Source organism: Gallus gallus, chromosome 4 (assembly GCF_016699485.2).
Source record: "Gallus gallus isolate bGalGal1 chromosome 4, bGalGal1.mat.broiler.GRCg7b, whole genome shotgun sequence".
NCBI classification, from domain to species: Eukaryota; Metazoa; Chordata; class Aves; order Galliformes; family Phasianidae; genus Gallus; species Gallus gallus.
In genome coordinates this window covers 46,085,340-46,108,145 of record NC_052535.1, presented here as the reverse complement: position 1 = coordinate 46,108,145, position 22,806 = coordinate 46,085,340, and the positions used below count along the sequence as shown (strand labels likewise).

General features: G+C 44.0%; 1 protein-coding gene across 6 annotated transcripts; it reads right to left on the bottom strand.

Annotated features, from left to right (window-relative positions):
- Positions 1–4,315: 4,315 nt before the first annotated feature.
- GPAT3 (glycerol-3-phosphate acyltransferase 3) lies at positions 4,316–21,933 on the bottom strand. Of its 6 annotated transcripts, none has more exons than NM_001031145.2 (12): positions 21,746–21,933; positions 14,840–14,912; positions 10,648–10,918; positions 10,102–10,176; positions 9,527–9,616; positions 9,210–9,303; positions 8,694–8,809; positions 7,485–7,540; positions 6,985–7,070; positions 6,590–6,718; positions 5,992–6,071; positions 4,316–5,407 (listed from the first exon to the last, which is right to left on the bottom strand). In NM_001031145.2, the coding sequence occupies exons 1-12, from the start codon at positions 21,887–21,889 to the stop codon at positions 5,281–5,283; spliced, it is 1,341 nt and encodes a 446-aa protein (NP_001026316.2). In that variant the 5' UTR covers positions 21,890–21,933; the 3' UTR covers positions 4,316–5,280. The 6 variants fall into 6 exon arrangements, with proteins under 6 accessions (NP_001026316.2, XP_046796094.1, XP_015131756.2 ...); XM_046940138.1 differs by lacking the exon at positions 21,746–21,933 and adding an exon at positions 21,217–21,695; XM_015276270.3 differs by lacking the exon at positions 21,746–21,933 and adding an exon at positions 21,586–21,695.
- Positions 21,934–22,806: the final 873 nt, after the last annotated feature.

Below are 22,806 nucleotides of genomic sequence, written 5' to 3'. Positions count from 1 at the left end.
TGGCAACAAATCAGGGCTAGCGATGGCAAGGACATTCTTCAGGAGCAGCAGTGCCAAAAAGCACAGCTGTGCTGAAATGTTCACTCTTAGTGTTATGCTTAAACAACTAGTTTATCATCCAAATCAATATTCAAAACCCCCAAGATTTCTTAGCAGCCTCCTAGTCCAATAGCATATGCTCAGGCATGGCTGAGTCAATACCCGTGTTTTGCAGCACACACTGGCACACATCCATCTGCGTAACTCCCAGCCCAGAGCAATACAGCCTGTAGTTCTCAATCACCAACTTGCAGTCAGGGCAGACACTAGAGCCATTCAAAGCTCCTGCTGCTCATGAGACCTCATACAAATTTCTCTAACTTCAGGACTGGGCTCATTCACATTGGTATGGGAAGGAAAAAAAAAATGATTATCATTAGTTCCATTTTAGCCTTTCTTAAAGCAAAGCTATTTCAGGGAAATCTTGTCTGGAAGGAAGGCTGAGTAGTGTGCGGTACAAAACTGAAAAGAAAAAATAATGGGGCAGTCCAGAGACTATGATGTGAAAACACTCAGGAGCTGCTCCTTAAGCATAAATTATAGCCCAGTATCAGCAAGACACCAGCCTACAGTGTCAAGTATCAATGAAGTAAACAAAGCTTGTGGAGTTCACCTTTCTTAATTGAAAATAGAAGCGTCTCCAATCAAGGACAACACAACCATTCAGATTTTAGCTGTAGTGATAAAACAGTTGCTCCAGAAATAATACACAATAGCTTTGTCTCCATTTTCTGGCAATGTCACAATTGTACTTCCTACCTCTCACAGAAAGAAGCAATTAGCCAGGCAGGAAGAGAATGCGTTTTTTCCCTCCCTTCTGTCTTTAATCCAATTCAAGTTGTACAGAAAGGAAGGTAGAGAGTGGGAAAAAGAAACTGGGGACAGGTGGAAATAGAGATTTTACTATCCAGTTAGGCAGAGCCACTGTGCTTAGGCTTTTCTCCAAGAATTTACTTGGGTTTTGAGTTGTTTTCCACAGGAAATGCAATTTACAACATAATGGCAGCTGTGAACCAGGCTCTGTGTCCCTAATAACTCTGCACCTGTCAATTGATTCAAACAAGTTTTAGAAAGGAAGCAAAGTTCTGTAAGATCAATACAGCTTACCAGTTTCATTAATACAGACAGGCAGCCCAAAAACGATTTCATTTGTGCCTCCAAAGAAAGTAACAGAGACATTGTACATGGGAATCTGCAGCCAAGCCACCTAGTAGTACTGCAACCCTGAACCCCAAGTTCAATTGCAGGCTAAGGTTAGGCACAAATCTGTATAGAATCCATAAGGAATTAGACTACTTTAGCATTAGTACTGACAGAATCGTAGTTTACCCAGCCATTATGTCACATTCAGCATACTTTAAAAAGAAAAGTCAGGAACTAGCAACCTACTACTAGGGTGTTATAACTAGCACCTTGAGAAAGGTTTCATAGTTGACTTCTGTCTTCATCTTAGATTAAATAAAACCTTAATGTGTTTTCTGGCTCTTCCCTTAAACACCTCTCAGTACTGCTTAAAATCCATTCCATTCCTCAAGCAAGAATTTGCAGACTCAATAACTCCTGGGCCATCCAACACTTGAGAAGCACTGGGTAAAACAAAGAGCAGGAATACATCACATTTGCCCTCTTAGTGCTCATAGCCATCTACATTTATATTATCTACGTGTCAGAAACTTTCATCAATCTTTCAAGTACTGGAGAGGACAAAAGGAAAGTTACACATCAGGATAAAACATAATTTTGGTTTTGGCCCAGGAGCTGGCAGAACCAATACTGATTTTTCTTGTAACAAAATCCCAACGACTCTTTGCTTTGAGGATTTTCATCAGTCTCCTTCAAATCAATCATGCATTTTCTGTGACAGCCTGCATTTATTTAATGTTTGTTACGTATAATCAAAGAAAAGCCAAGTGGAAGCAGAGCGACTTAACACAACACAAACAACGGAACCCTTTGCAACACCTGCTGTGCTCATAGTAAAAATAGCAGCTAGATTTGAGAAACAGGAGAAGTGGCATATCAGTTTGATTTTAACAGCATCTTTGAAAACAATTATCCACGCCTTTGTCCAAAGCCAGAGAAGAACATCCACGTTTTGCCATAGTTTGAAAGAAGAAATCCATTTCTCTAATTTAGTCTTCAGACAAATTGAATGAAAAAAAAAAAAAAGAAAATTAGGTCCTTAGATAAGAATGAATGCCCTTAGCTCTGAGCACTAGGAACTAAATCTTAATTTCAACCATCACATAGATATCTTGAGCTGCCTCTACTGATCCAAACCAATTCAGCTGCAGCATTTCCCAGACCTGTCAGGAAAAAAAGGAAAAGATTGTACAGAAGGCTCTCTGAAAATATAAGAAAGAAATGAGAGCAGCTCAGTTCCAGCACTGAGCCAGGTGGCACCTTCTATTCACTGTCCCACTGCTAGTACCCATTTGGTTTTACATTGCTGCTCAATAAAAATAGCATCCTAAAGTTAAGAGACTCATCTCCATAGCACTCCAAGAACATCTATCTCCTTTCTAATTTATTAGTGATATAGTCCAGAACCATCTATTAGCAGTCACTGTTGCTCACATAGCTGGCATTTCATATATTTAAAAAAAAACAACACAGAAACCCACATTTGCAGAGACAGTAGTAGTCTACGAGTACGACACCAAAAACTACCAAACCTTGCCACAGATGGAGTCAAAGACCAAGCAAAATAATAACTAGCATCAAGAAAAGAGGGGAGTAAATGTAGGTTTCTTAAACACTATCAGCTTGTTCGTTCGTTTCTGTAAGCATGCAGCAATTATGAAGTGATCAAGGAATGCTGTCTCATAGCCATACAGACGTGCTCTTATTCAGTCACTGTAATACGTACCACTGATTTGTACTTCTTGTTTTCTCTAAAGTAAGAAGGAAATATTTTGTTTACCACTTTGTCCAGTAGCAGCTACCTATGAGGTTCTGAAACTCAACTTTATAACACAACAGTCAATCCCATTTGGCTTGCTAGATACAATTGAAATATCATTTCATCGTATTTCTTATTAGCCTTTGACTCAGCAAGGGCTTTCCCTTTAAAAGTCTTTGGCTACAGCAAATGAGGACAAGCCCAAATGCAGAAGCTGTGAACACAGAAAAGAAAGAAAAAGAAGCACTTACCTTTGGAAGGCCCCAGGTAGGCAGGGATCTTTAGGAAGATACCCCTGCCTCCACTGCCAGCCCTTAAATGAGGTCTGGGAAGGGTGGATCCTGGCTCCATCACTTCCAGTCACTCAGCTGCACTGCATGCACCTGAGCTCCCCAGGTTGGCCCTGCCTTCCCACCAGGTGCTCAATCACTGCTTCAAGCTGTGACTTAGCATTTCTGCTACAGCGTGTATGTGTACATTTGTGCAGGTATATATACCTGTGCATATTACTTAAAAGTTTTCCTTACAGAAGACTTCCTACTGACAACACAAGCTAGCAAATCCAGCTCGGAGCAAATATCCAGAAATGATGATGACCACATTCATTAACGCAAAGCTTACACAAGTTCATCTTAACAGGACTAATATAATAGGTCAAAATGGAACTATGTTCAATTAAGGGAAAAGCCTTTGCTTGCATCTCACTTTTGTTACTTCTCTAACCTTCTCCATACAGATAGTTTTGCTCTTATAAAAGGTCTGTAATTCTAAACCTGAAATTATTTTTAAGGGTTGGTTTCTGATGTCTTCTTCTAAGGTCACATACCTCAAACAGGTTTTGTGATCAGTTGTACCAAATAAACAAAAATATGACTGTGCCTATGTAATATTCAGATAGTCATTTATGTCTGTGTAAATTCATGCACCTGGAGATAATGGAAAAATGTATCAGGAACACTGACTTGTAAGACTATGTTGGAACAGTTTTAAATGTGATTTTCAGCTCTAGTACAGTAAATTTTTCTACTCTGTCTTATATTTAAAAGTCACTTTGCTACAGGAAAAGACATAAAAATCAACTCACAGTTTGTTGCAAATTTACAAACTCTTTTTTTTCCAGTTAATTACTTTAATTACCTGAGTCTCCCTGACATGACTTCAAGTTCAGTCTGCATGATGTCTCCTACTCTAGATAGGAAAAACACTAAGCTAGTTTGAAGGGGAAAAAAGGGGAAAAAGGTTAGAAAACAGGTAAGTGAGAGCTCAGCAATAACTGGTTCTTTATGTTATAGTGATTTAAGTTTCCACATTACCAGGAAGTAAAACTGTTTTGCCTCAATACTCACAGAAAAGAACATAAATGCCACACAACACTCATTAGAAATATAGAATTTATTAACTCTTTACATTAAGACAGCAACATATTGCGACTTCGAACACTTGTATCATAGATGACTTAGAGATCCTCTGTTTACAGCTGTAGCTATTGCTAGCCCAGAAATGTTTTACTGAATTGGAGTGGCTCTTTAAACCTTTCAGTCATTAGCAGCAATTTTTGAAGAAGGGTAGTCCTGAAAATCCACTTCATGAAAACACATCTGTCAAAGCCTATGGTATCCAGCTGCATAACAAATCCTTATAGTTTGTGATCTAAGGAAACTTTGACAGCAGCAGTGGGCAGGGAGATGGAGGGCTTGCCCCTTCCCTTCAGAAACAGTTTTCAATAAAGGCAATTCCACGTTGTAAGGCCACCAAACTCGGTGAAACAGTCTTTCAACTGCACTTTTGGCAAGGCAAACTCCTTTCCTATCCTTCGAGTTCTGCAGCCCTTTCTCCCCTTTCCCCTTGCACATCCAGGTGCAAGCTAACAAAAGCAGTCAATGTTACAGTTCTGACATCATCCTAAAACATTTAAGAAACCGACAACTAGAAAAGTCTGAGCAACAGAAGAAAATTGTTTAAAGCTTCCAAGAACCACAAACAAGAATTATCTGCACAACCAGCCCCCTGACATTACTCAGTGTACTTCCCTTTATTCTTACAAGCTCAGGAGAGAGGTGGTAGGTTTTTTTTCTTTAACCCCTTTAGTCTTTTGACTCTTCACATGTCCTGCAGGAGAATATAAGGACTTACAGTGCCTTATTGCACAAAAATTCAGAGGAACGAGGAAGTGAAAAGAGATAAGGAGACGCTGTTGTTAGCAGGCTCTGCACCAGCCACACAGAGAATATGCATACACAAAAGGGATTTTGTTGCTTTGTTTTTGTGTTAATTAAAAAAAGAAAAACACTATTCCTGCTCAGGCTGGTTGCACAATACTTGTTTATAAGAACCACGTTTCAGTCTGACTCTGTTCCTGCAGGCAGATTTCCTTGTGATCCATTTCTCACTAACATCTTGCTGTAGTTTTTCTGTTGTTCTTCCTTGAAACTATCTTTCACTTTGGCTCGTTTCAGACCTCCATCCCTGCAACAGAGAAAGAGCAAAGAGTAAGCCATCATGTTTGCTGATTTTTTTTGTTGGTTTGTTTGTTTTTAATACACTATTGTCAAACTACACATGACATCAACTAATTTAGTCAACTCTAGTCTTAACATCCAACAATCTTGGGGATTTTTCTCAACTTCTACACCCAGTTTCCATAGTTTTTTTTTCTTTGTTCCTCTAAACAGTAAGTACCTTAAGCCTTAATGCGTATGTTGTCCAAGTGTAGAGCTCATTTATTAAAGCAGTCTGATCCAGCGCTGCCAACAGGTTCCAACTAGGATACAAGTGTTCACCTATTTCCTGTGGCCAGATAGTCTCATAGCTGAATCACTTCACCCATTCTCCATTGCTTTTTTATTCATATACATGACAGTTACAGTTACAGTTACTGTCTTGTATTCTCCCAGGTCACTCCACAGACAGTGACAGTTACAGTTACTCTCTTGTATTCTCCCAGGCAAAACGAAGTTAGGTGCGCTTCTCAATCAAAAACATTTAACAACTAACAGAAGCTTACAAGTTCAAGCAGTCCATACAGTCTTAACAAGGATGCTACCACTTACCAGGGAAGTTCAGTCAGTCCCCCTTGGCGAGCAATGGCTGACCTGACTCTATTGGCAAACTGAACAGCGTCTTCTCCTTCCTTTGAGTGTTGTAAGTTGAATCAAAACAGAGAGAAGTAAATTCAAACAGACCTCCATTACAGTCGTCTGCTTCAAATTAACTCTGTACCAAGTAATCCCACCCTCCTCATGCCAACATAACCTGAGGTTTCTATAGGATAAACATTTAGCTCATTTTTATCCAGAGTATTGAAGTTAAGGGAAGTTTTGCTCCAAAAGCATGGATTAACAGAGGGGATAAGGTTTTAAGCTACAAATGCATCATTGACTACAGCTTGCATTAGTAGCAATGCTATCATATACAGCAGTATATTTACCGCTATTTGCATCTTTAGTACAGCAATGGTAGTATCAAGCTGCATTCTACATTCAGCAGAGATTCTCCCAATATTTCAATACATCTGGAAAAGCTAAGTCCAATCATTTGTTAAACTAACCACCAATAAAAGCCCTGTACAAAACATTTTGGGAAACATGGAGTGGACAGGGGTTTTGGAGAAGAGGACAAAGAGACACTTGCAAACAATGATGCTCTTACCTTTCTAACCATTGGTGGCATGTACCACACGTGGCAAACAATGGCCCAGCTGGTCATTATTCGCAGCAGGTAGCTGACAATGTTGTATTTGCTGCTGTTCCAGAATGCATCTCCAAACTGAGGATCATACTGCAAGGGATCACAGGTAAAAGAAAGATGAAAACACTCTTTCCCCCACAGACCACCACAGTCTGTCTTAAGTACAAGGTGGATGCTTTCAGCCACAGGCCAGGCTCGTTCCAGTCACTTGCAAGCCAGGAGGCAACCACAGCAAGTGGCCAGTTGCCACAGTTACTATGCTTTTCATTAGCAGCTCTGACACAGCTTCCCACCACCCTGACAAAAAACAGACCCCAAATCATTTTCAAGTTGAGCAGCCAGACACTTCCTCATACCTTGATTGCAACAGGATAGATTGTCCCTCCTATTTCAAAGCTGCCCTTCTTGAACATCATCACAGATGTATTGTTTATACAGGTGCCTGTCCAGAAAATAAAGTTAGTATTTCACAGAGCCTAGCACATTTCAGTAGCAACCGCAAAGAGGAGCAAAGGCAGGCCCTTATAGGTAAGTTAAGCTCCTCTCCCCGCTTGCTTTTCTTCCTTCTCTTGTGATTGATTTGCTGAATAAAGCCAAGGCATGTGTGAGAGAAAAAGCTCAAGGCTAAGCTTAGATCTGTAGCACAGTGAAATAAACAGTCTTCTCACTCTTTGGCCAGGACACCCAACAAGCAGGGCAGTATTGCATTGCCTCAGGGTAATCTTACATGAAAGATGAATAAAATAAGAAAGCTAACCCAGAGGTGAAAATTCATTTGGGCACCAAAAGTCACAAGAAAAGAGCAGACGTGAATCTATGCTGAATTGGAGGGAAAAAGAGCAGTTCAGCTTCTTACCTTCTGGGAAAATTAAAATTGGAAGCTTGTTCTTATCTGCCACATGTTCCCTGAGTCTGTGGAAGCAAAAAGTAAAGTTAGAATAGCTGTTTTTCTCCTCTTCTTTCCCCAGATAGGTGCATCAGATCACTGAACACATTTGTAGGAAACCAAAACTTTCCTGGACACACATCTGTACCTTCCATTCTGTTTGCAACAAATCTGAAACATTGTGCAAAGAGTCCTTCATTACTATATACAGATTATTCCATTTAGTTTTACACTGAAGCAATGCTTTTCCTGTATGTTACTTTATAAATGGTTGTCAGGAAAGCCAACCAACGAATGCCATTAGATCATGCCAATTAACTCCAAACAAACTCAATTTACAAGAAGCGGCTTAGAGCAGGAAAAGACCTTCAAAAAACCTCTGTCATACTTGTTGGAAGCTCTTTTTCAGCCAGATACTATCCCACATACTCCACCTCCACATCAGCAAGCAAAGACTGTTATTTCTAACACCTCCCTTCATGAATCAAGCCTAGACAGATCCTGTCATAGAAAGCCCACTTTATAAGTAGAATTCAAGTCGATTTAACTTAGATATAAATGTTGGGACTTGAACGGCAAAGTAGCTGTGAGGATGAGAATTTCCCAGATATGATATTTTTGTGGTTGTCTCTTGCAGTTCAGATCTTACTAGAAACTTTGTACCTGAACCGTTTCATTCTTTCAAGCACTTCTCTGTGACTCAAGAACCATCCATTTTGGCCACTGTACCAAAGCCCACACAAACAGGCACTTCCAGGTCATTCTGAATAAAGCTGATCAGTGGACACCATCTCTTCAACCCACTACAAGAACAACACCGTTTCATCCCAGCTTACAGTAAATTGCAATTACAGGTGACTAGTGTCCCTATGACTATGGTTTATAATTAGCAATGCCCATCTGGAATAAAGGCAATTGCACATGCCAAAATATGACACTTCTGCAAATCAGCCTTTTGTCCTCTCAGAATCTTGAGGTTGTACAAATTCCCCATTTCCCACTGCAACCTCACTGCCTGCTTGTGCTTCGGTCTTTCCACAAACACGTCTCCCGATATGGGTCTCTTCAATTCAATCTTCAGTTGTGGAATGATTGTTCAGAGGTGGTCTGTCAAGAAGGTACCAGAAGGTACCAGAGTCACACGAGTAGCACAATTCCCCATTCCAACTCACACCTCACCTTTTTGTCACTAGATGGCGGTCTTTAATTTCCGAGCGCTCAAACCAGACATGAGGACAGGCCTTCACGGTGGCTCTTTGAATAACTCCCATCAATCCACCGTGAACTTGGCCAACCTGCAGACCCAGTGAAACACATCAGCATGCAAGATCCCCAGAAAAGAACAGTTTCCTGTCCTGCATCCCCCAACAGATTAGGTCATACTGTAAATCACATCCCAGGATTGAGTAGTGTATACAAAAGTTATTAAAGTGCATTACTTGAAAGGACCTACAAGCCCGCAAGAAAGCCTCTCAAGTATTTCAAACAGAGCCTGAATTGACATTCCCAGAGCAACTTCATCAACATGCAACTTGTAGCCAGACTTCAACATACTTTATATTTTTCCCCAGTGACTCGTGCTCAAGGTAACCTTACCTACCAACTTTGACAGCTCAAAAAAATACTGAACTCATGAATCAGTATGTCAACCTTTCCTTTTCCCATCTTTCCTCTCTGTCATCAGTCTCCTCGTACCATTGCATAGCATCCATCGTTGGTCAAGATGATCGCATCTATGGGTGATGTGTGGTTGGCAACGCAAATGCCTCCTTTCTGAGGTTTGTTCTCCCTGTAATTACACAATTCGTTGTTAGACTGCTAGTGCACTCAGCACCACATTAAGCACACAGTTCTGTAAAGCCATCAGTTAAATCATCACCAAGCATGACATAAACCTGTGGTTCAGGAACAAACTGCCCTCCTCTCCACACACCTCCCCCAGTTCCTAATAGAACACTCATAAACAAAGGAGCATAAACACAGTTTTAAAGCCGTAACATTAGCTTGCTCACTTGTTATGGTAATGGATAGTTCCAGACAGAGCTCTCACAAGGATCCGGGAGCATGTGAGGTGCACCACTTCACTCAGATAGTTTTTCAGACTGAAAGAGAAGACACAGGCATCTGGGGCATGCTGGAAAGCAGCTAGACACATAAGGTAAGTTCTTTAGCCTACTCAACAAGGGCTGAAAAGATTTTCCTGGAACTCTGGTGTAGGAAGACTACTCCCAGGTCTACCACTCACCAGAGCACCTATGCCAAGGGGCACATCATGTTCTTGGTCTCATTTACCTAAGCAAGGCACTTGTGCTAGGATTTTAAAAAGTCTTTTTTTTTTTTTTTTTTTTTTTAATTTTAGTACTCTGGGCAAGTATTTATCATGACAGCAAGAAGGGCCCCATCAAAGCACTAGCCTCAGTGCCAAACGTGGCAAGCAGCTACCCTCAGCAAGGCAGCATTTTTGTGGGTAGAGCCAACTATCAGTAGTCCACAACATGTAAAACCTGTCCAGTCTCAATCTTGAGTACTTTGCACTGATGCAAGGCTACATAATTTGCAGTTTGATCCTCACACTGACAGCACTCACCTGCCGTTCGGCAGCTGTCCTACCACTGTTGTCCCCACAATCATTGAGGTAATCCCAATGGCAGCGAGAGTAAAGCTACAGAGAAACAGAAATAAAAGCCAAGTAAGTTTGATTTATATCAGTATCACATTGCAATGGAAAAGGAACTCCAATGTTCAATTATTCTGCAGATCCTTTACACAGTCAGTTAATTCCCTGATACACAATGCTCAAAACCAAACTAGCTAAGGCAACAGCATCAGATGCCCTGACACATGTAGCATTGCAAGTTTAACACTGATATTTAGAGGACTGCCCATTTCATATTCACATTTTCAATATAAGCAACTTAGGGAAAGCATTCCACCAAGAGGTCATTGATTGACTTCATGTACTGTCCTCAGTGCACAAGATAAATGATCTGAATGGCTTCTTAACAACTCAGAGGAGAGTCTAAACCACTTGATCTTCTGTATCTGCCAATTTTGACTTGGTCTGAAAAAATTGGGGAGGAGCACATTCATGTGATCCCTGAGCAACAAAACCCCTCCACAGCCGCAAGCTTACCGGAGTGGCAGAAGGAAGCAGTATCGCACCATAACCCCAATGACCCACACAACAGTAAGCCTCAGGCTGACGTAGTGGAAGTTGACATTAGTCCTTGTGAGGAGATTCCAGGAGACCAGCTCTTCAGAGGAAAACCTCTGAGTGACTTCATCTTCCACAATGGCCTCAAATCCTTTTCTGCAGAAGTAGAATATGTCGGAGAATCGGAACTCCATTCGATGTAGACCCGCGATTTCTTTCTCCATAGGTGTTTCATCTCTTTCAATGATACCTTAAGGAAGAAAAGGGTAACCATATGAATAAACAAGTCTATAGATCAAACAGTCATCCTCCAGAACTCTGCTTTGGTTTAGGATACAAACCTACTGTCAGAGCTGGACATTCATTCATTCATTTATTTATTTAAAGCTCCCAGTTTGATGAGCATTCCTTTGCTATGTGAGCTTTTAAAGGCAAAGACAAGTCATGTAAGCTAAATATGAAGATCAAGTAGCCGCCTCTGGTCTGGCTCATGTAACTGACGACTGAAGAAATCCAGAATAGCATTTAACCAGAACAACCATCCCCTGAGACACTCAGCTGTATGACAGAGGTCCAAGTTCAGGTAACGACTCTGTCAGATGCCCTCTGACAAACTGCGTAACTGCTGTGTCTCAAGGTTGAGATACATGGGTAAGGAGGAAGCTTCCAGCTGTTTCAAATTACAAGAGCCTTTCTCACAAGTACACACCCTGCAGGGCTTACCTTCCCACGAATTCCCAAAAAAGCCTTGCCAGCAGAACACCAGAAATACATTACACACAGCATTCACATTACAACTGATGTGGGAATTATTTGTATTGCACTGTATCACACATGTGTGTGAACACAAGGAACTCCAAGAAATGCCTCACAAACCTTTAAGGTAAATACTGAAAAAAGCACCCAAGAAAGGCATCACACTGCAACAAACTCCTAGCACCTTCAGCTCTGAATTTTGCAGCCACAGCTCGCTATTTCATCAAGACCAGCACATTTTCCTATCACTAGCCTATAAGCGTAAGGAAATAAATATGGCACACCCAAACATGCACATGTCCTTCAGAATCTGAGTTATACAAAGCACCACATTCAACAGCAAGTATTACTTCTGTTTAGTGTTCTAAGCACAGATCAGAGGTCTATTTCATGTCTCATTCCTTCTTTTTCAGACAGTCCCTTAGAAACGTCAGGGGACCTGACCTCCATGCCACAGGCAAGGCAGCCCAGCCTCTTGCTCCACCCAGCTGCTGGGGTAGAAGACAAGTCACAGCCAACAAGTGGGCCAGTGAGAGATTCCAGCACCCAGCACACCAGTAATATTCCATGTGCTGCTTCCCAGAGCCCAGAAAGCTCAGCCAAGCAGCTGCCCTCCCAGCTCAGGCTTCTCAGCTCAAACTGCCATGAGCATGAAACATGAGGCTCAAGTTGAACACACTGCTGGCACACCACAGCTGTAACCTTTCCTCACCAGCTACACAGTCATCGTCACACCCCTGTACAGAGGCTGCCTTTGGGACAAGGTACTACAAGCAGGACCTGAAGGTATTATGATCAGAACTAAGCACATGCTACTTAAATGATACACTTAGCCTTCTGGTAATCAGAAGATAGTATTTAACAGATTAAAATCCCTTGGCCGTAGGCAGAGCTCAGTTTGCCAGAGGTGGCTGAAAGACAGCGTTAGGCAGGAGTACAGCAAAGATCTTCCTCTAGAACAACACACCATAGCTACTATATTACTCAGCATGACAACACATGCCCTGAGCCTCTCACACACTGGTTAGCTAATTATGCAAGCCTCAAACTTCTCACTATCTGCTACTTACATTACTTGCATATGCCTTCTAGCGGATGTCACTTAAGTGACTTTAACAGCGTTTCAGTGCTTTCATACCCGTCAACTTGAAGAGGATTGCTTTTTGACCAGCCTGCACTTACACTGACAGCTCAGAGCTGGTTCCCCAGCTGCTCTGAGACCCAGATCTAGCCTCTAAATACCTGCTCGGCCAAGAGCTCTAGCACTGGGACCAGTGCAGAAGCACACTGCCCTCTAAACATTAAACACAAGGTAACAGTCCCAGATAATTCCTCACACAGCAAGAACCAGACAACATGTTTCTTGGGACTACTCACACACATGGGAGCTGACTGCTATTTTTGCTAACAGATATGAAATACACACAATTTTGCTACTGGAGAGAAAGGTGGTGTCTGCTCAGTCACCTTCTCACTTTTCTATCAAGAGACCAGGTGAGATTAGTATTTAAGGTATTTGAGTAAGCACACTGTTCCTCTGCCAGGAAAAATCATACCTTGCATGTACAATGCTCCCTTCTTTCCTGACCCATCTCCCAGTCAGGACTGGGTTGACAGGATAGACAGGAGAGGTACTGCACATTCCCCTTGTGTCAGTCAGCACTGAACACACACGTTCATACACACGTGTAGACCCCTAACCTTTACCCCATTTTAATCAGCTACTCAACAATCCATTATCAGCAGAAATTTCTCCTCCCTCAGTAAATATTGCATAATGCAATCAGTCCTCTGCCTGCATGCATTCTGACACCTCAGCAAATGCCAATACAGGATTGATAGACCTTCACCCGCCCCGGTCACCAAGTAGCCTCATCCACATACAGGAACCTAATCATAATTCAGTCCCTACACGAGTAGTGCAGAGAAAACAGTTTGGTAGGAGAGAGCAGATATCCTCCATGCTTCCCATACCTTCTCAAAAAAGTAGCTCAGAGCAACATGCACTACTTAAGTCTTCTCTCTCTCTAAAGCTTTCCTTTCTTTTCTAGGAAAAAACAACTTATGTGCCTCCACAATGAAACTTATAGGAAGGACAGCGCTCTCTCTGACTGTGCAATTAGAGCAGCACAGTCACATCCTCCACCCTCTCAGTGACCCAAGGTATGATGGGACTCATCACTCTTAAATGAAGGATGAGTCTCACTCTCTGTTCCACTGACTCTGTGGGGCATAAGGCAGCTGATAAAAAACAAGGGAAACCACTATCCCCCTTTTTATCCCCCCACATAATCTTCAAAACACACACGACACAGAAAAAATAGTCTTTCCTCCAGCCACAACAAAAATTAAGTTAGAAGACCAATTTTGACCTGCGTTAAGAACTGCTGTGCAGTACCTCCGGTTTACTGCTACAGCTGCAAACTAATAGCTGAGTCTACTACCATCAAAGCCTCTTTCAGGCCTGCCACAAAGACAGCACAATAACCAATGTTTCCAGTATTGGTACGGATGCTCCTTTGCAGACGAAATGCAATTAATCAGCTCTGCAGCTCCGTCCCCATTACTGTATCACAGTCACATCAGCTAACTGTTAGAATCAGATAATAATTCACTTGTATACTAAAGGGCAAACCTCCTCCTGCTTCCAGATCTGCTGCCAAACAAAGAGAGAGAAAGAGAAAATGCTGACGCTAAAGCAGTGAAGAAAATAGAGCGAATCCATGGTGATACAAAGGTAGTTGGTACCAGGACCAGAGCTACACTCACTGCATACACAGCTCCCACATCCTCCTGCATCCAACAGAGACCCAGCATGAGCTACCATGACACATGCACTGTATGGGATAAGATAAAATTGTTTTTTTTAAACACCACCACATTATTTCCAAATTGGGCTAAAGAAACATGAAGCAACTATTCAGCTGTCTTGACAAAAGAGAGCAGCAAGAAGCTTACCTGGCAAACAGTGAATTAACTAACTCAAGGGACCAACACTTAACACCAGCACACTAATTAAGAGAAAAAGTATAACAGCATACATATCCAGTAGTCCTCCAATAGCACTGAGCTTGTGAAACACAGTCCACTACGCGGTCAGATCAATTCAGATATTACTAAATGTACCCTGATGCTCCCAGGATAGAGAGCTGGCGAGCAGCCTTGCAAGCTGTAACCTAAACGCAGCTTTCAAGACAAAAGCAAGATCATATTGCAACTCATATTTCCTCTCTGCAGGAACAGTGAATGTGCCAGCAGTATTGCAAAATAATTAGATATACAGTAAGTAGATGGCCATCCCACTCCTCCACTATTTCTCTCTTGAACTCACACATACTTTCCCATTTGAAAAGGGCTTGGTCTGCCTACTCCAGCACGTTAGTCTTAACAATATGATCTTACTCCAAGTTCTTACCATTAGCAGCAGGAATCTTCAGCATCTGTGGCTGTGGCTTTTTGACACCTTTTTCTATCCTTATGGTGGCCCACTGTTGAAAAGAAAGAAGATATTAATTTTCCAAATGCAGTAATCACCTAAGAAACAAGTCTCCTGCAAAGCAGCACTTAAGAACAGGTTGTAATTTTCAGTCTCTTCACCAGGTAATAATCACTGGTATTCCTAAAACCATATATATATATTACCCCTCTGAAGAAACGCTGCTGAATATGTCTAATAACAAAAACCACGCAGGTACAGTCAGTATTTTCTGACTCTGCTTGCCAGTCTTCAGAGAACCAACACAGAGCCTGTGTCATTTCAGGCACAGAGCCACCACGAGGCTCCGTCACTAGGCAGCTCCTGGAGCAGAGCTGCACAACAGCCCCGATGAGCACGTAGCACAATGCAACTCATTCTACCAATGCTATTCCACTGTTCTGAACTACAAAAATAGAGCACTCAGTGAATTAAGTCCAACGGAGGCCTGAACAAGCCAACTCACCGGGGTTAACCTGTTGTTTATTACTGTGTGATTTGGGATAAGGAGACTGAAAGAGGGAAGGAAGCGACTCCTGCTCTCGTGGACACAAGGAGCACACTGATGCTTCTCAGCACCTCCACCTGCCCACAGACCTGTGAGGCAGAGCCTCCCTGGCATCACGAAACATCTTCTCACTTGCAGCTCTGGCAAGGCTGTAGCTAGTTTAACTTATTCTTGGGCTTTCTTCACCTTCAGCTCAGTCAGTTCTGCGCAGTGCCATGCAACAGCCCTTCTGCCTCCATCAGGTTCCATTTTTATCAGGTTGACCACAGTAAGCCCTTGGCTGCCCTGGAGCTTGCCCTTCACGCTGAAGCAGACCTTCTGCCCTGGGTCCACTCCTCCACACAGCCACTTTGCCAAGGGATGGAAAGTCCAGCTGAAGAGGACTGGCTTAGCAGCTCATTCTGAAGGTAACTGTTTTAGTTCCTTGCCCATGAGACCTTACCTTATTTATAGAAAAGCTATTATAGTAAGTCCTTCCAAAAAACACTGATCCAGCAGCTCCTACGGAAAAAACATGGATATTCTGCTGTTCAGACCTCCACAGCTCCAGCAGCAAAGTCATATTGATTCACAGCACAGAAACAGGCTGTGTTAATCTACGCAGAAAGGACTTGAAGCAAGGTGGGTCAGAAGGAAGACACAGGACATCGTTTTGGTGATGTGCTTGATTCAGCCCAAACTAAACCATGCTGTTTTCTCCTTTTCCATCCAATAGAGCTGTGGGGCATTGGGGATTCAGGTTCATCCTGAAGGCATTACCTCCAGCACATAACCTCTCAAAACCAGCACTGGCAGAACTGCTTCCGATATCCCATCTCACTAAATCAAGCCCTCCTCAAATAAGTCTTCAAAACTTTGTGCTGGCCCACTTTTGCTTTGCACAACCAGGGAAAAGAGCTTCTCTGGAGCTCAGAAAAAATATGCAACTCTCTTCAGATTAGTCTCATTACAGAAATCCTGTGGTTAGAAGCTCAGCTCACACCAAAAGAAAGCTAGGGCCCAGCCAAGCACAAGGCAGCAACAACTTGAGGATACGGGCTATTGAGACATGGCTGTGCAATACTCTGAAGTTTGCAACATCCCAATATATAGCAATATCCTCTGACACTTCACTTAGCAAAGCAAGTAGTGGACTTTTCCCCAAAGCACATAGAAACCACAGGGTCACGTAAGCCCACTAACAAACCTTCTACCACCTTCTCAGAAAACATCTGTGCTTCCCACTCAGTCTGACAGTCCACAGGTTCATCTAACTTCAGCAAGCTGCAGTACCCCTAAAGGAGAACTTGAAGGGCAAAGGAAAAGATCGGAGAGGACTGTTCTCCTTGCCTTTCGCTTTGCCAGCAGATGGCCACAGGGCCACAGCACAGCACCAGTACAGATGTTGCACAGAGTGTTTCCAGGGACTGCTGCCTTGCACTCCAGCAGGGGAGAGCTGAGGCAACTTCACTTTTGCTGCCAGATCTCCCAGGAGACTGAGGCACACTTCGGAAAGCCATCCAGCCACAGCAGGCCATCTTCCCTTCTTGTTGCTTTCTCACACATGAGACTTTGGGCACTTATCAGGGCACAGCTCTACCAGCTGCTGCTGCAGACTGGTTTAAAATCCCATAAGCTCTTTCTCCCATGTCTGTCAAACTTCCAAAGACCAGGCACGTGCCAGCAACCAAGCAGCAAGACTTGATTCTAACTCAAGTTTACTTAATGTAATCGTGCCACTTATCCTCAGGCACTTGAAATAAAATGCTGGCTTTGACAGCACTTCTAACTTTGATCAAGTGAGAAGCTTGTTTACATCCAACTTGGAAAACAAGAAGCACCACATGCAGGTATGTGAGTCATTTTCCTTTCTCCTTGCCAGCTGGTGATCTGCACCATCCATTGCGACTTCAGCTGCTTCCTACCCTAATGCCCAGCTTCGCATCACTGTAATCTGATTCATCTCACAGAGGGGAAAATACCGTGTGTGTATACTGGAGATCAAAAGGCATCCTGAAAGTCAAGCACAGGCTCGGTTTTCTTAAGCAGATGAGCAAAAAGCCACGTGGTAGGTTTCATGGATATACTGCAGCAACACTGACATGGGTGCAGCTGCTGAGCAGGCAGGTGTAGACCTGAGCCTTCTTCAGGGACATCAGAGCTGATTTTGAGAAGCATAAAACACCATATTCTTCAACACTAAAAGTTGTGCATCTTGTGCTACTCACTGAAATAGTACGTAAAGCTAGAAATCAGCACTGTGATGAAGTACGCAAACACCACAGATCCAAGTTGGTAACGTTGCTATTTGTGCTGCTCAGGGCTAAGTAGCTTGCATGCTTTAGTCACACACACCAGTCTGAAGATACCATGCTACATCTCACCAGATAAGAATAGCCTACCAGCCTTTCCTTGAGAACATCCCCACCTCATCCTGATAGGAAAGGCTTTAAGTCTCCAACCCCTGAAAAGAATAGAGAACACACAGCAAGCCAACAGCCTACAAAAGATAGTTAAGAGACCCATAGGGATTATACAGTACTCAAGAAAGGTCCAATCAGACTTCAGATGCAAAAGAAAAAAACTTGCAAAAGATTTCCAAAGCCAACACATGTGCAAGCAGATCGCTATGTACAAAGTCAAACACAACATATGGTTTCACGAAAGCAAACAGAGGAGATCACTTGTGAGAATCAATCAAGTCCATTCAGAATACAATGTGGGTTTCTGCTATTTCTCTAATAAATTGAGCTTTTCTTCTCATTTATCATCTTGAAATATATTTCCAGTTTAGGAGCCATGTTCACTAATTACTGAAAATAGAGATTACCCAACTACTGAAGCTGACTGAAATCCTAAGTCATAACGGTGTTAGAATCACTGCTGTTCCTTAATTTAAAGAGGCTGGCAGGTCGTGCTCAGCACAAAAGCTGGCATGCTAGTTTAGGTGATCACTCCTTCCTGGAGGCCTTCCAAACCTCAACAGCAACAGAGATTTCAGAGCACCTCCCACGCGACGGGAGGTAGGAAAATCTGTGTAAATGAAAATAGCAATGCAAAAAAGGAGCAATCATTTCAGAGGAAGGATGAAAGATTCTCTGGTTATCCATGTTATCTTTTCCTCACCCTCACGAGATGTCTTTGTCATTGCCTCCAAACAGGACAACGCAGTCCAGCTTCACAGGAAGGAAGAAGAGGGATTTGCAACAGAAATGCTAAGTAGCTTCTTTTACACCATCTCCACACATTATAACTTTAAGGCAAGATGTGGCCAGAGCTGCTGCTCCTTGTGAACAGCATTTACTAATCGACAGCATCAGAAACACTGATGCTCATTTGCTGTGAAGCTAGGAGCAGTTTCAGGTCAGTGCTGTTGACCAGGAAGATACTGAATTAATTATTGATGCAACCCCTGTGGAGGGTAACCCCAGCTCTAGTAACCTGACCTGCATACAAGCAGTCTTCATTATTACATCTGTTGAAACCACCCATAAGGATCTGCACAGGACTAGAGCAGCTGAGGAAATTAATTAACACAGCCAAGGAATTTAAGATTATGTAGTAGATGTGCTAAAACACTGTTCCAAAAGCCATTTCTGGACTGTTGGCAAGGGTGCATCATCCCCTTCAGAGCTGTCCTCTTAGATCAGAGTTCTCCACCCACTCACAAACAACACCAACTACAGAGATTCAAAGACCTTCAACAACGTTGTTAGACGTCACTAGTCAGCAAAGCTTGCTTAAAGAAGTCAGTGAATTCAACATGAATCAGCAGAAATCCCACAGTGATTCACAGATTTATAGGCTACGTATTTCCCCTTTTCTTTCCTCACCCTTACACTTAGCACCACGTGCCATAGCTCCTAATCCCAATGGTGGCTTAGGGAGCAAAGCTGACGCCTGGAGAACTGGGGAAGGAACACATCCCATCCCACATGGCAAGGGCCTACTGTTTGACCAATGGCACTAAAACACCCTCGTTGCCCCAAGGTATATTCTCAACTTTAGGTCCTTTTGGGTTGCTTAAGTGATCTCTAAAGCAAGCACCTTCACTTCATAGCTACCAAATACTGTTACACCCTCGCTCAGTGAAAGTGCATTCCCAGTCTAGCAGTATAATAAGCTATTAGAAATGGCTTCTGTTACCAGAGGCCACAGTTACACAATGTTAACACACCTACTACTCCAAGTATCTGCTGCACATTACCATGCTGGGAGAAAAAAAAAAAAAAAGCAAGCCAAGAAATACCTTCTCTGCTACTCAAAAGCCCCAGAGTTGGAAAGCTTGGATGGAGGGGAGTATATGATTGAGACCAGGAAGGAAAGACGCACAAAATTAATAACTGGAAGCAACCTGGGGGTGTTTAAAACCAACAAGGAGAGCTGTCACACTGTGACAGATCACAGGAGGCAGTCTCTGCCATTTCAACAATAAGAAAGATTTCTGTGGTGAGTGATTCCACAAGCATCAACACAGCAGGGCAGCACTAGCCTACAGTATTCTTCATAGGAGACAGCAGCTGCCAGAGAAGCTATTGTAGCAGTTATCCAACATTTGAACGACACGCACATGCTAACACTGTGCCAGAGATTGTTCTTATCACGCTGGAAGGGAAACCATAGGCAGAAGAAAGTGAGCTGTTTCCTCTCAATTTGGCAAAGCAATTCAGAAGCAAGATAATATTCTGTAAAGAATACAGCAGGGGAAGAAGGTTTTCTGATAACAAGTAGGCAACCAGCACTCCTCCAATATAAGGATAGTTTGTCATGGTCTTCCCCTTTTTTCACCTTCTCATATAGAGAAACAAATGCATTTTTATGTATTCTATATATAGCTGGTCATCCCTAGTACAATACTCTGGGTTCAACCAATGCAGTCCAACAGAAGTACATCCTCAGCACTGCTGTCTGTACATGCTTAGAATAATGCTCCTTACTGAGGCAGATCAGCACGGAGAAAAAGTCATTGTGCACCAGCTGATCTCCCTTGTCAGTAGTGTCAGACCACCAGAGAACAAGAACACTTTGTTCTTTAAGGGAGCTTTTCCTCCTCCTTTTCTTGGGCCATGCCTGCAGCATGGGAAATAAGCATCACTCCTTCTGAAAAAGTGTAAACAAATCTACTTCTACGAGCAGAAGAAAATACTACCTCAAGCCCAACACCATTCTCATTTTGCTCCATACCACAGCCTCAATGAAAACTGCACGCCACAGGCTCACACTTGCCTGCCGCATTACACGAGTGTGGATTAGCAGACACACTACACGCTTCACTCTCCTGTTACTTGGTACCCAGACTCCAGTGCCCGAGATGACAGAGCCAGCCCCTTGTAACGGATTAGCTCTAACAAAGCACATACGTTACCTGGCAGTACAAACTGTGCAGAGATTCAGCACCACAGTCACCATGCCCTTTCACTGAGCCAAGAGAGGACCACACGCAGCCAAAGCAGAATAACTTCATACTCCACAAACAGCAATAGTTCCTTCAATCCAGCCCAAAGAGACAACAGAGGCTACAGACGTGCAAAGTGTTCTACAGGCACAAGATCCCACCACCATCCTGGCAAAGATGAGGGGTTGGCTGGGAGATCCAAGGCTGGAACTGAAGAGGAAGCTGTCAAGAGAGCCACTGCAAGGAGTCTCACATGTCCGAGACTGCAGCATCCTATGACTCAACACAGCCACTACTCAGCAGGAAGCCCACAGACTGAATCCAACAGCCAAGGAAGTTTCAGGCAGCACAGCTGCACAAGGCTAAGAGCTATATATTCACCACGTTCCGCTGTCAACCTTATTTCTGGCACAGAAAAGGCAGATGTGACAATACCTATCTCCAGGGGCTCTTGTAGGCGCTACCTGGAACTGGCTCTGTGTCAAGCTGCTGAGCAAGGCGTATCTGTGAGCCAAGGAACGGGAGACATTTCTCAACAACAGGCCAGCTGCGAGATGTTCTCTCCATGCACGCATTCTGTGGGAGAGAACAGTCCACATCTCGAGTTCACCTTGTTTCATCTAAGCAGGACGAGTCGGTCTGCTCAGGAAACGAAGCAAAGCCCAACCCAGCCGGCTCTTCACCTCAGAACCCTTCCCCAGTTTGTGAATGGCTACTCTTCACCCTACACAAGAATAAACCTGCCTCGGGCCCCCAGAAACCACTTCAAGCACGCTCACTCGCCCCAAAAGCCTTAAAACGTACCCGCGGCAGACACGCCCAAGAGCTATCGCTGAAGAACGGGACGAAACGAGGCGGCACCCACGGCACAGCCGCAGGCCGTACCCACTCCGCCATGGCGGCCCCGCGCCCCCAGCCCGCGCAGCGCGGCCCCGGGGCAGCGAAGGACGCGCGGGCCGCCTACCTCCAGCGTCTTCACCAGCACCCACATGTAGGCCTCGGAGATGCCCAGCGAGACGCCCAGCGCCGAGGGCAGCACGATGAGGGCGAATACCAACGAGAGCCACGCCGCGCCCAGCCACACCGCCAGCGAGCCCAGCTCCTCCATGGCGGCGAGCTCCCGCCGGCACCTCCGGCACTGCCACTACCGCCGCGAGCGCGGGCGCCGCCGCCCTAAGGCCCTGCGGCCCGCCCCGCGCCCCGCCCCCTCCGCCCGGCAGGGGCACCTCGCCGCCGCCTCAGCGCGGTGTGCTGGAAGGGTGCGGGACGCGCCGGGTGTTCCGTGATATTTAGGAACTTTGTCTGCAGGGGGCGCGCGAAAGCGTTGTTTCTATGACGGTCGGAGACACGAGGGCGTGGGGTCACAGAATCGCAGGGGTTGGAAGGGACCTCTGGAGGTCCCCCAGCCCAACCCGTGCTAGAGCAGCTCCCTGCAGCAGGTGGCACAGGAAAGTGTCCGGGCGGGTCCTGAGTACCTCCAGAGAAGGAGACTCCACGACCCCACTGCGCAGCTGTTCGGTGCTCTGTCACCCTCTTTCCTGGGGGGAGGACTTCTGTTTGGGCTCAGTGGGCATTCTCTTGTCCAAAGCCCCTTCTGTCTACAAAGGGCTCATTGATCTTTTTCTAGAGGAGCCCTCCAGACTGAAAGGGAGACCTTCATCCATCCCCACTTTAATAAGGCCCTGTTTGGCCTGATCTGCCTGTTTCACTGAGCCAATGCTGCAGCCAGAGCTTGCCATTTATTGGCCCTCACCTCACGTGCTCCTCTTTCTGCATCTTTTTCTCCATTTCATCCCCGTTATTATGCACCCTCCACACAGCATCCAACAATTTGTCAATAGATCTGGTGTCCCTTTCTTCCATTTTTGCAGTTTCTTTCTAATATCTGAATTTTATTGTCCCACAAACAGTGTGACAAAGGTGAATGCATGTGATTTGAGACCCAGATCTGCCCCTATCCTTGCTGTTTAGAATAATCTTCCATAAAATGCAGGCAGAGTTTCATCTTTCCCTTGTACCACCTGA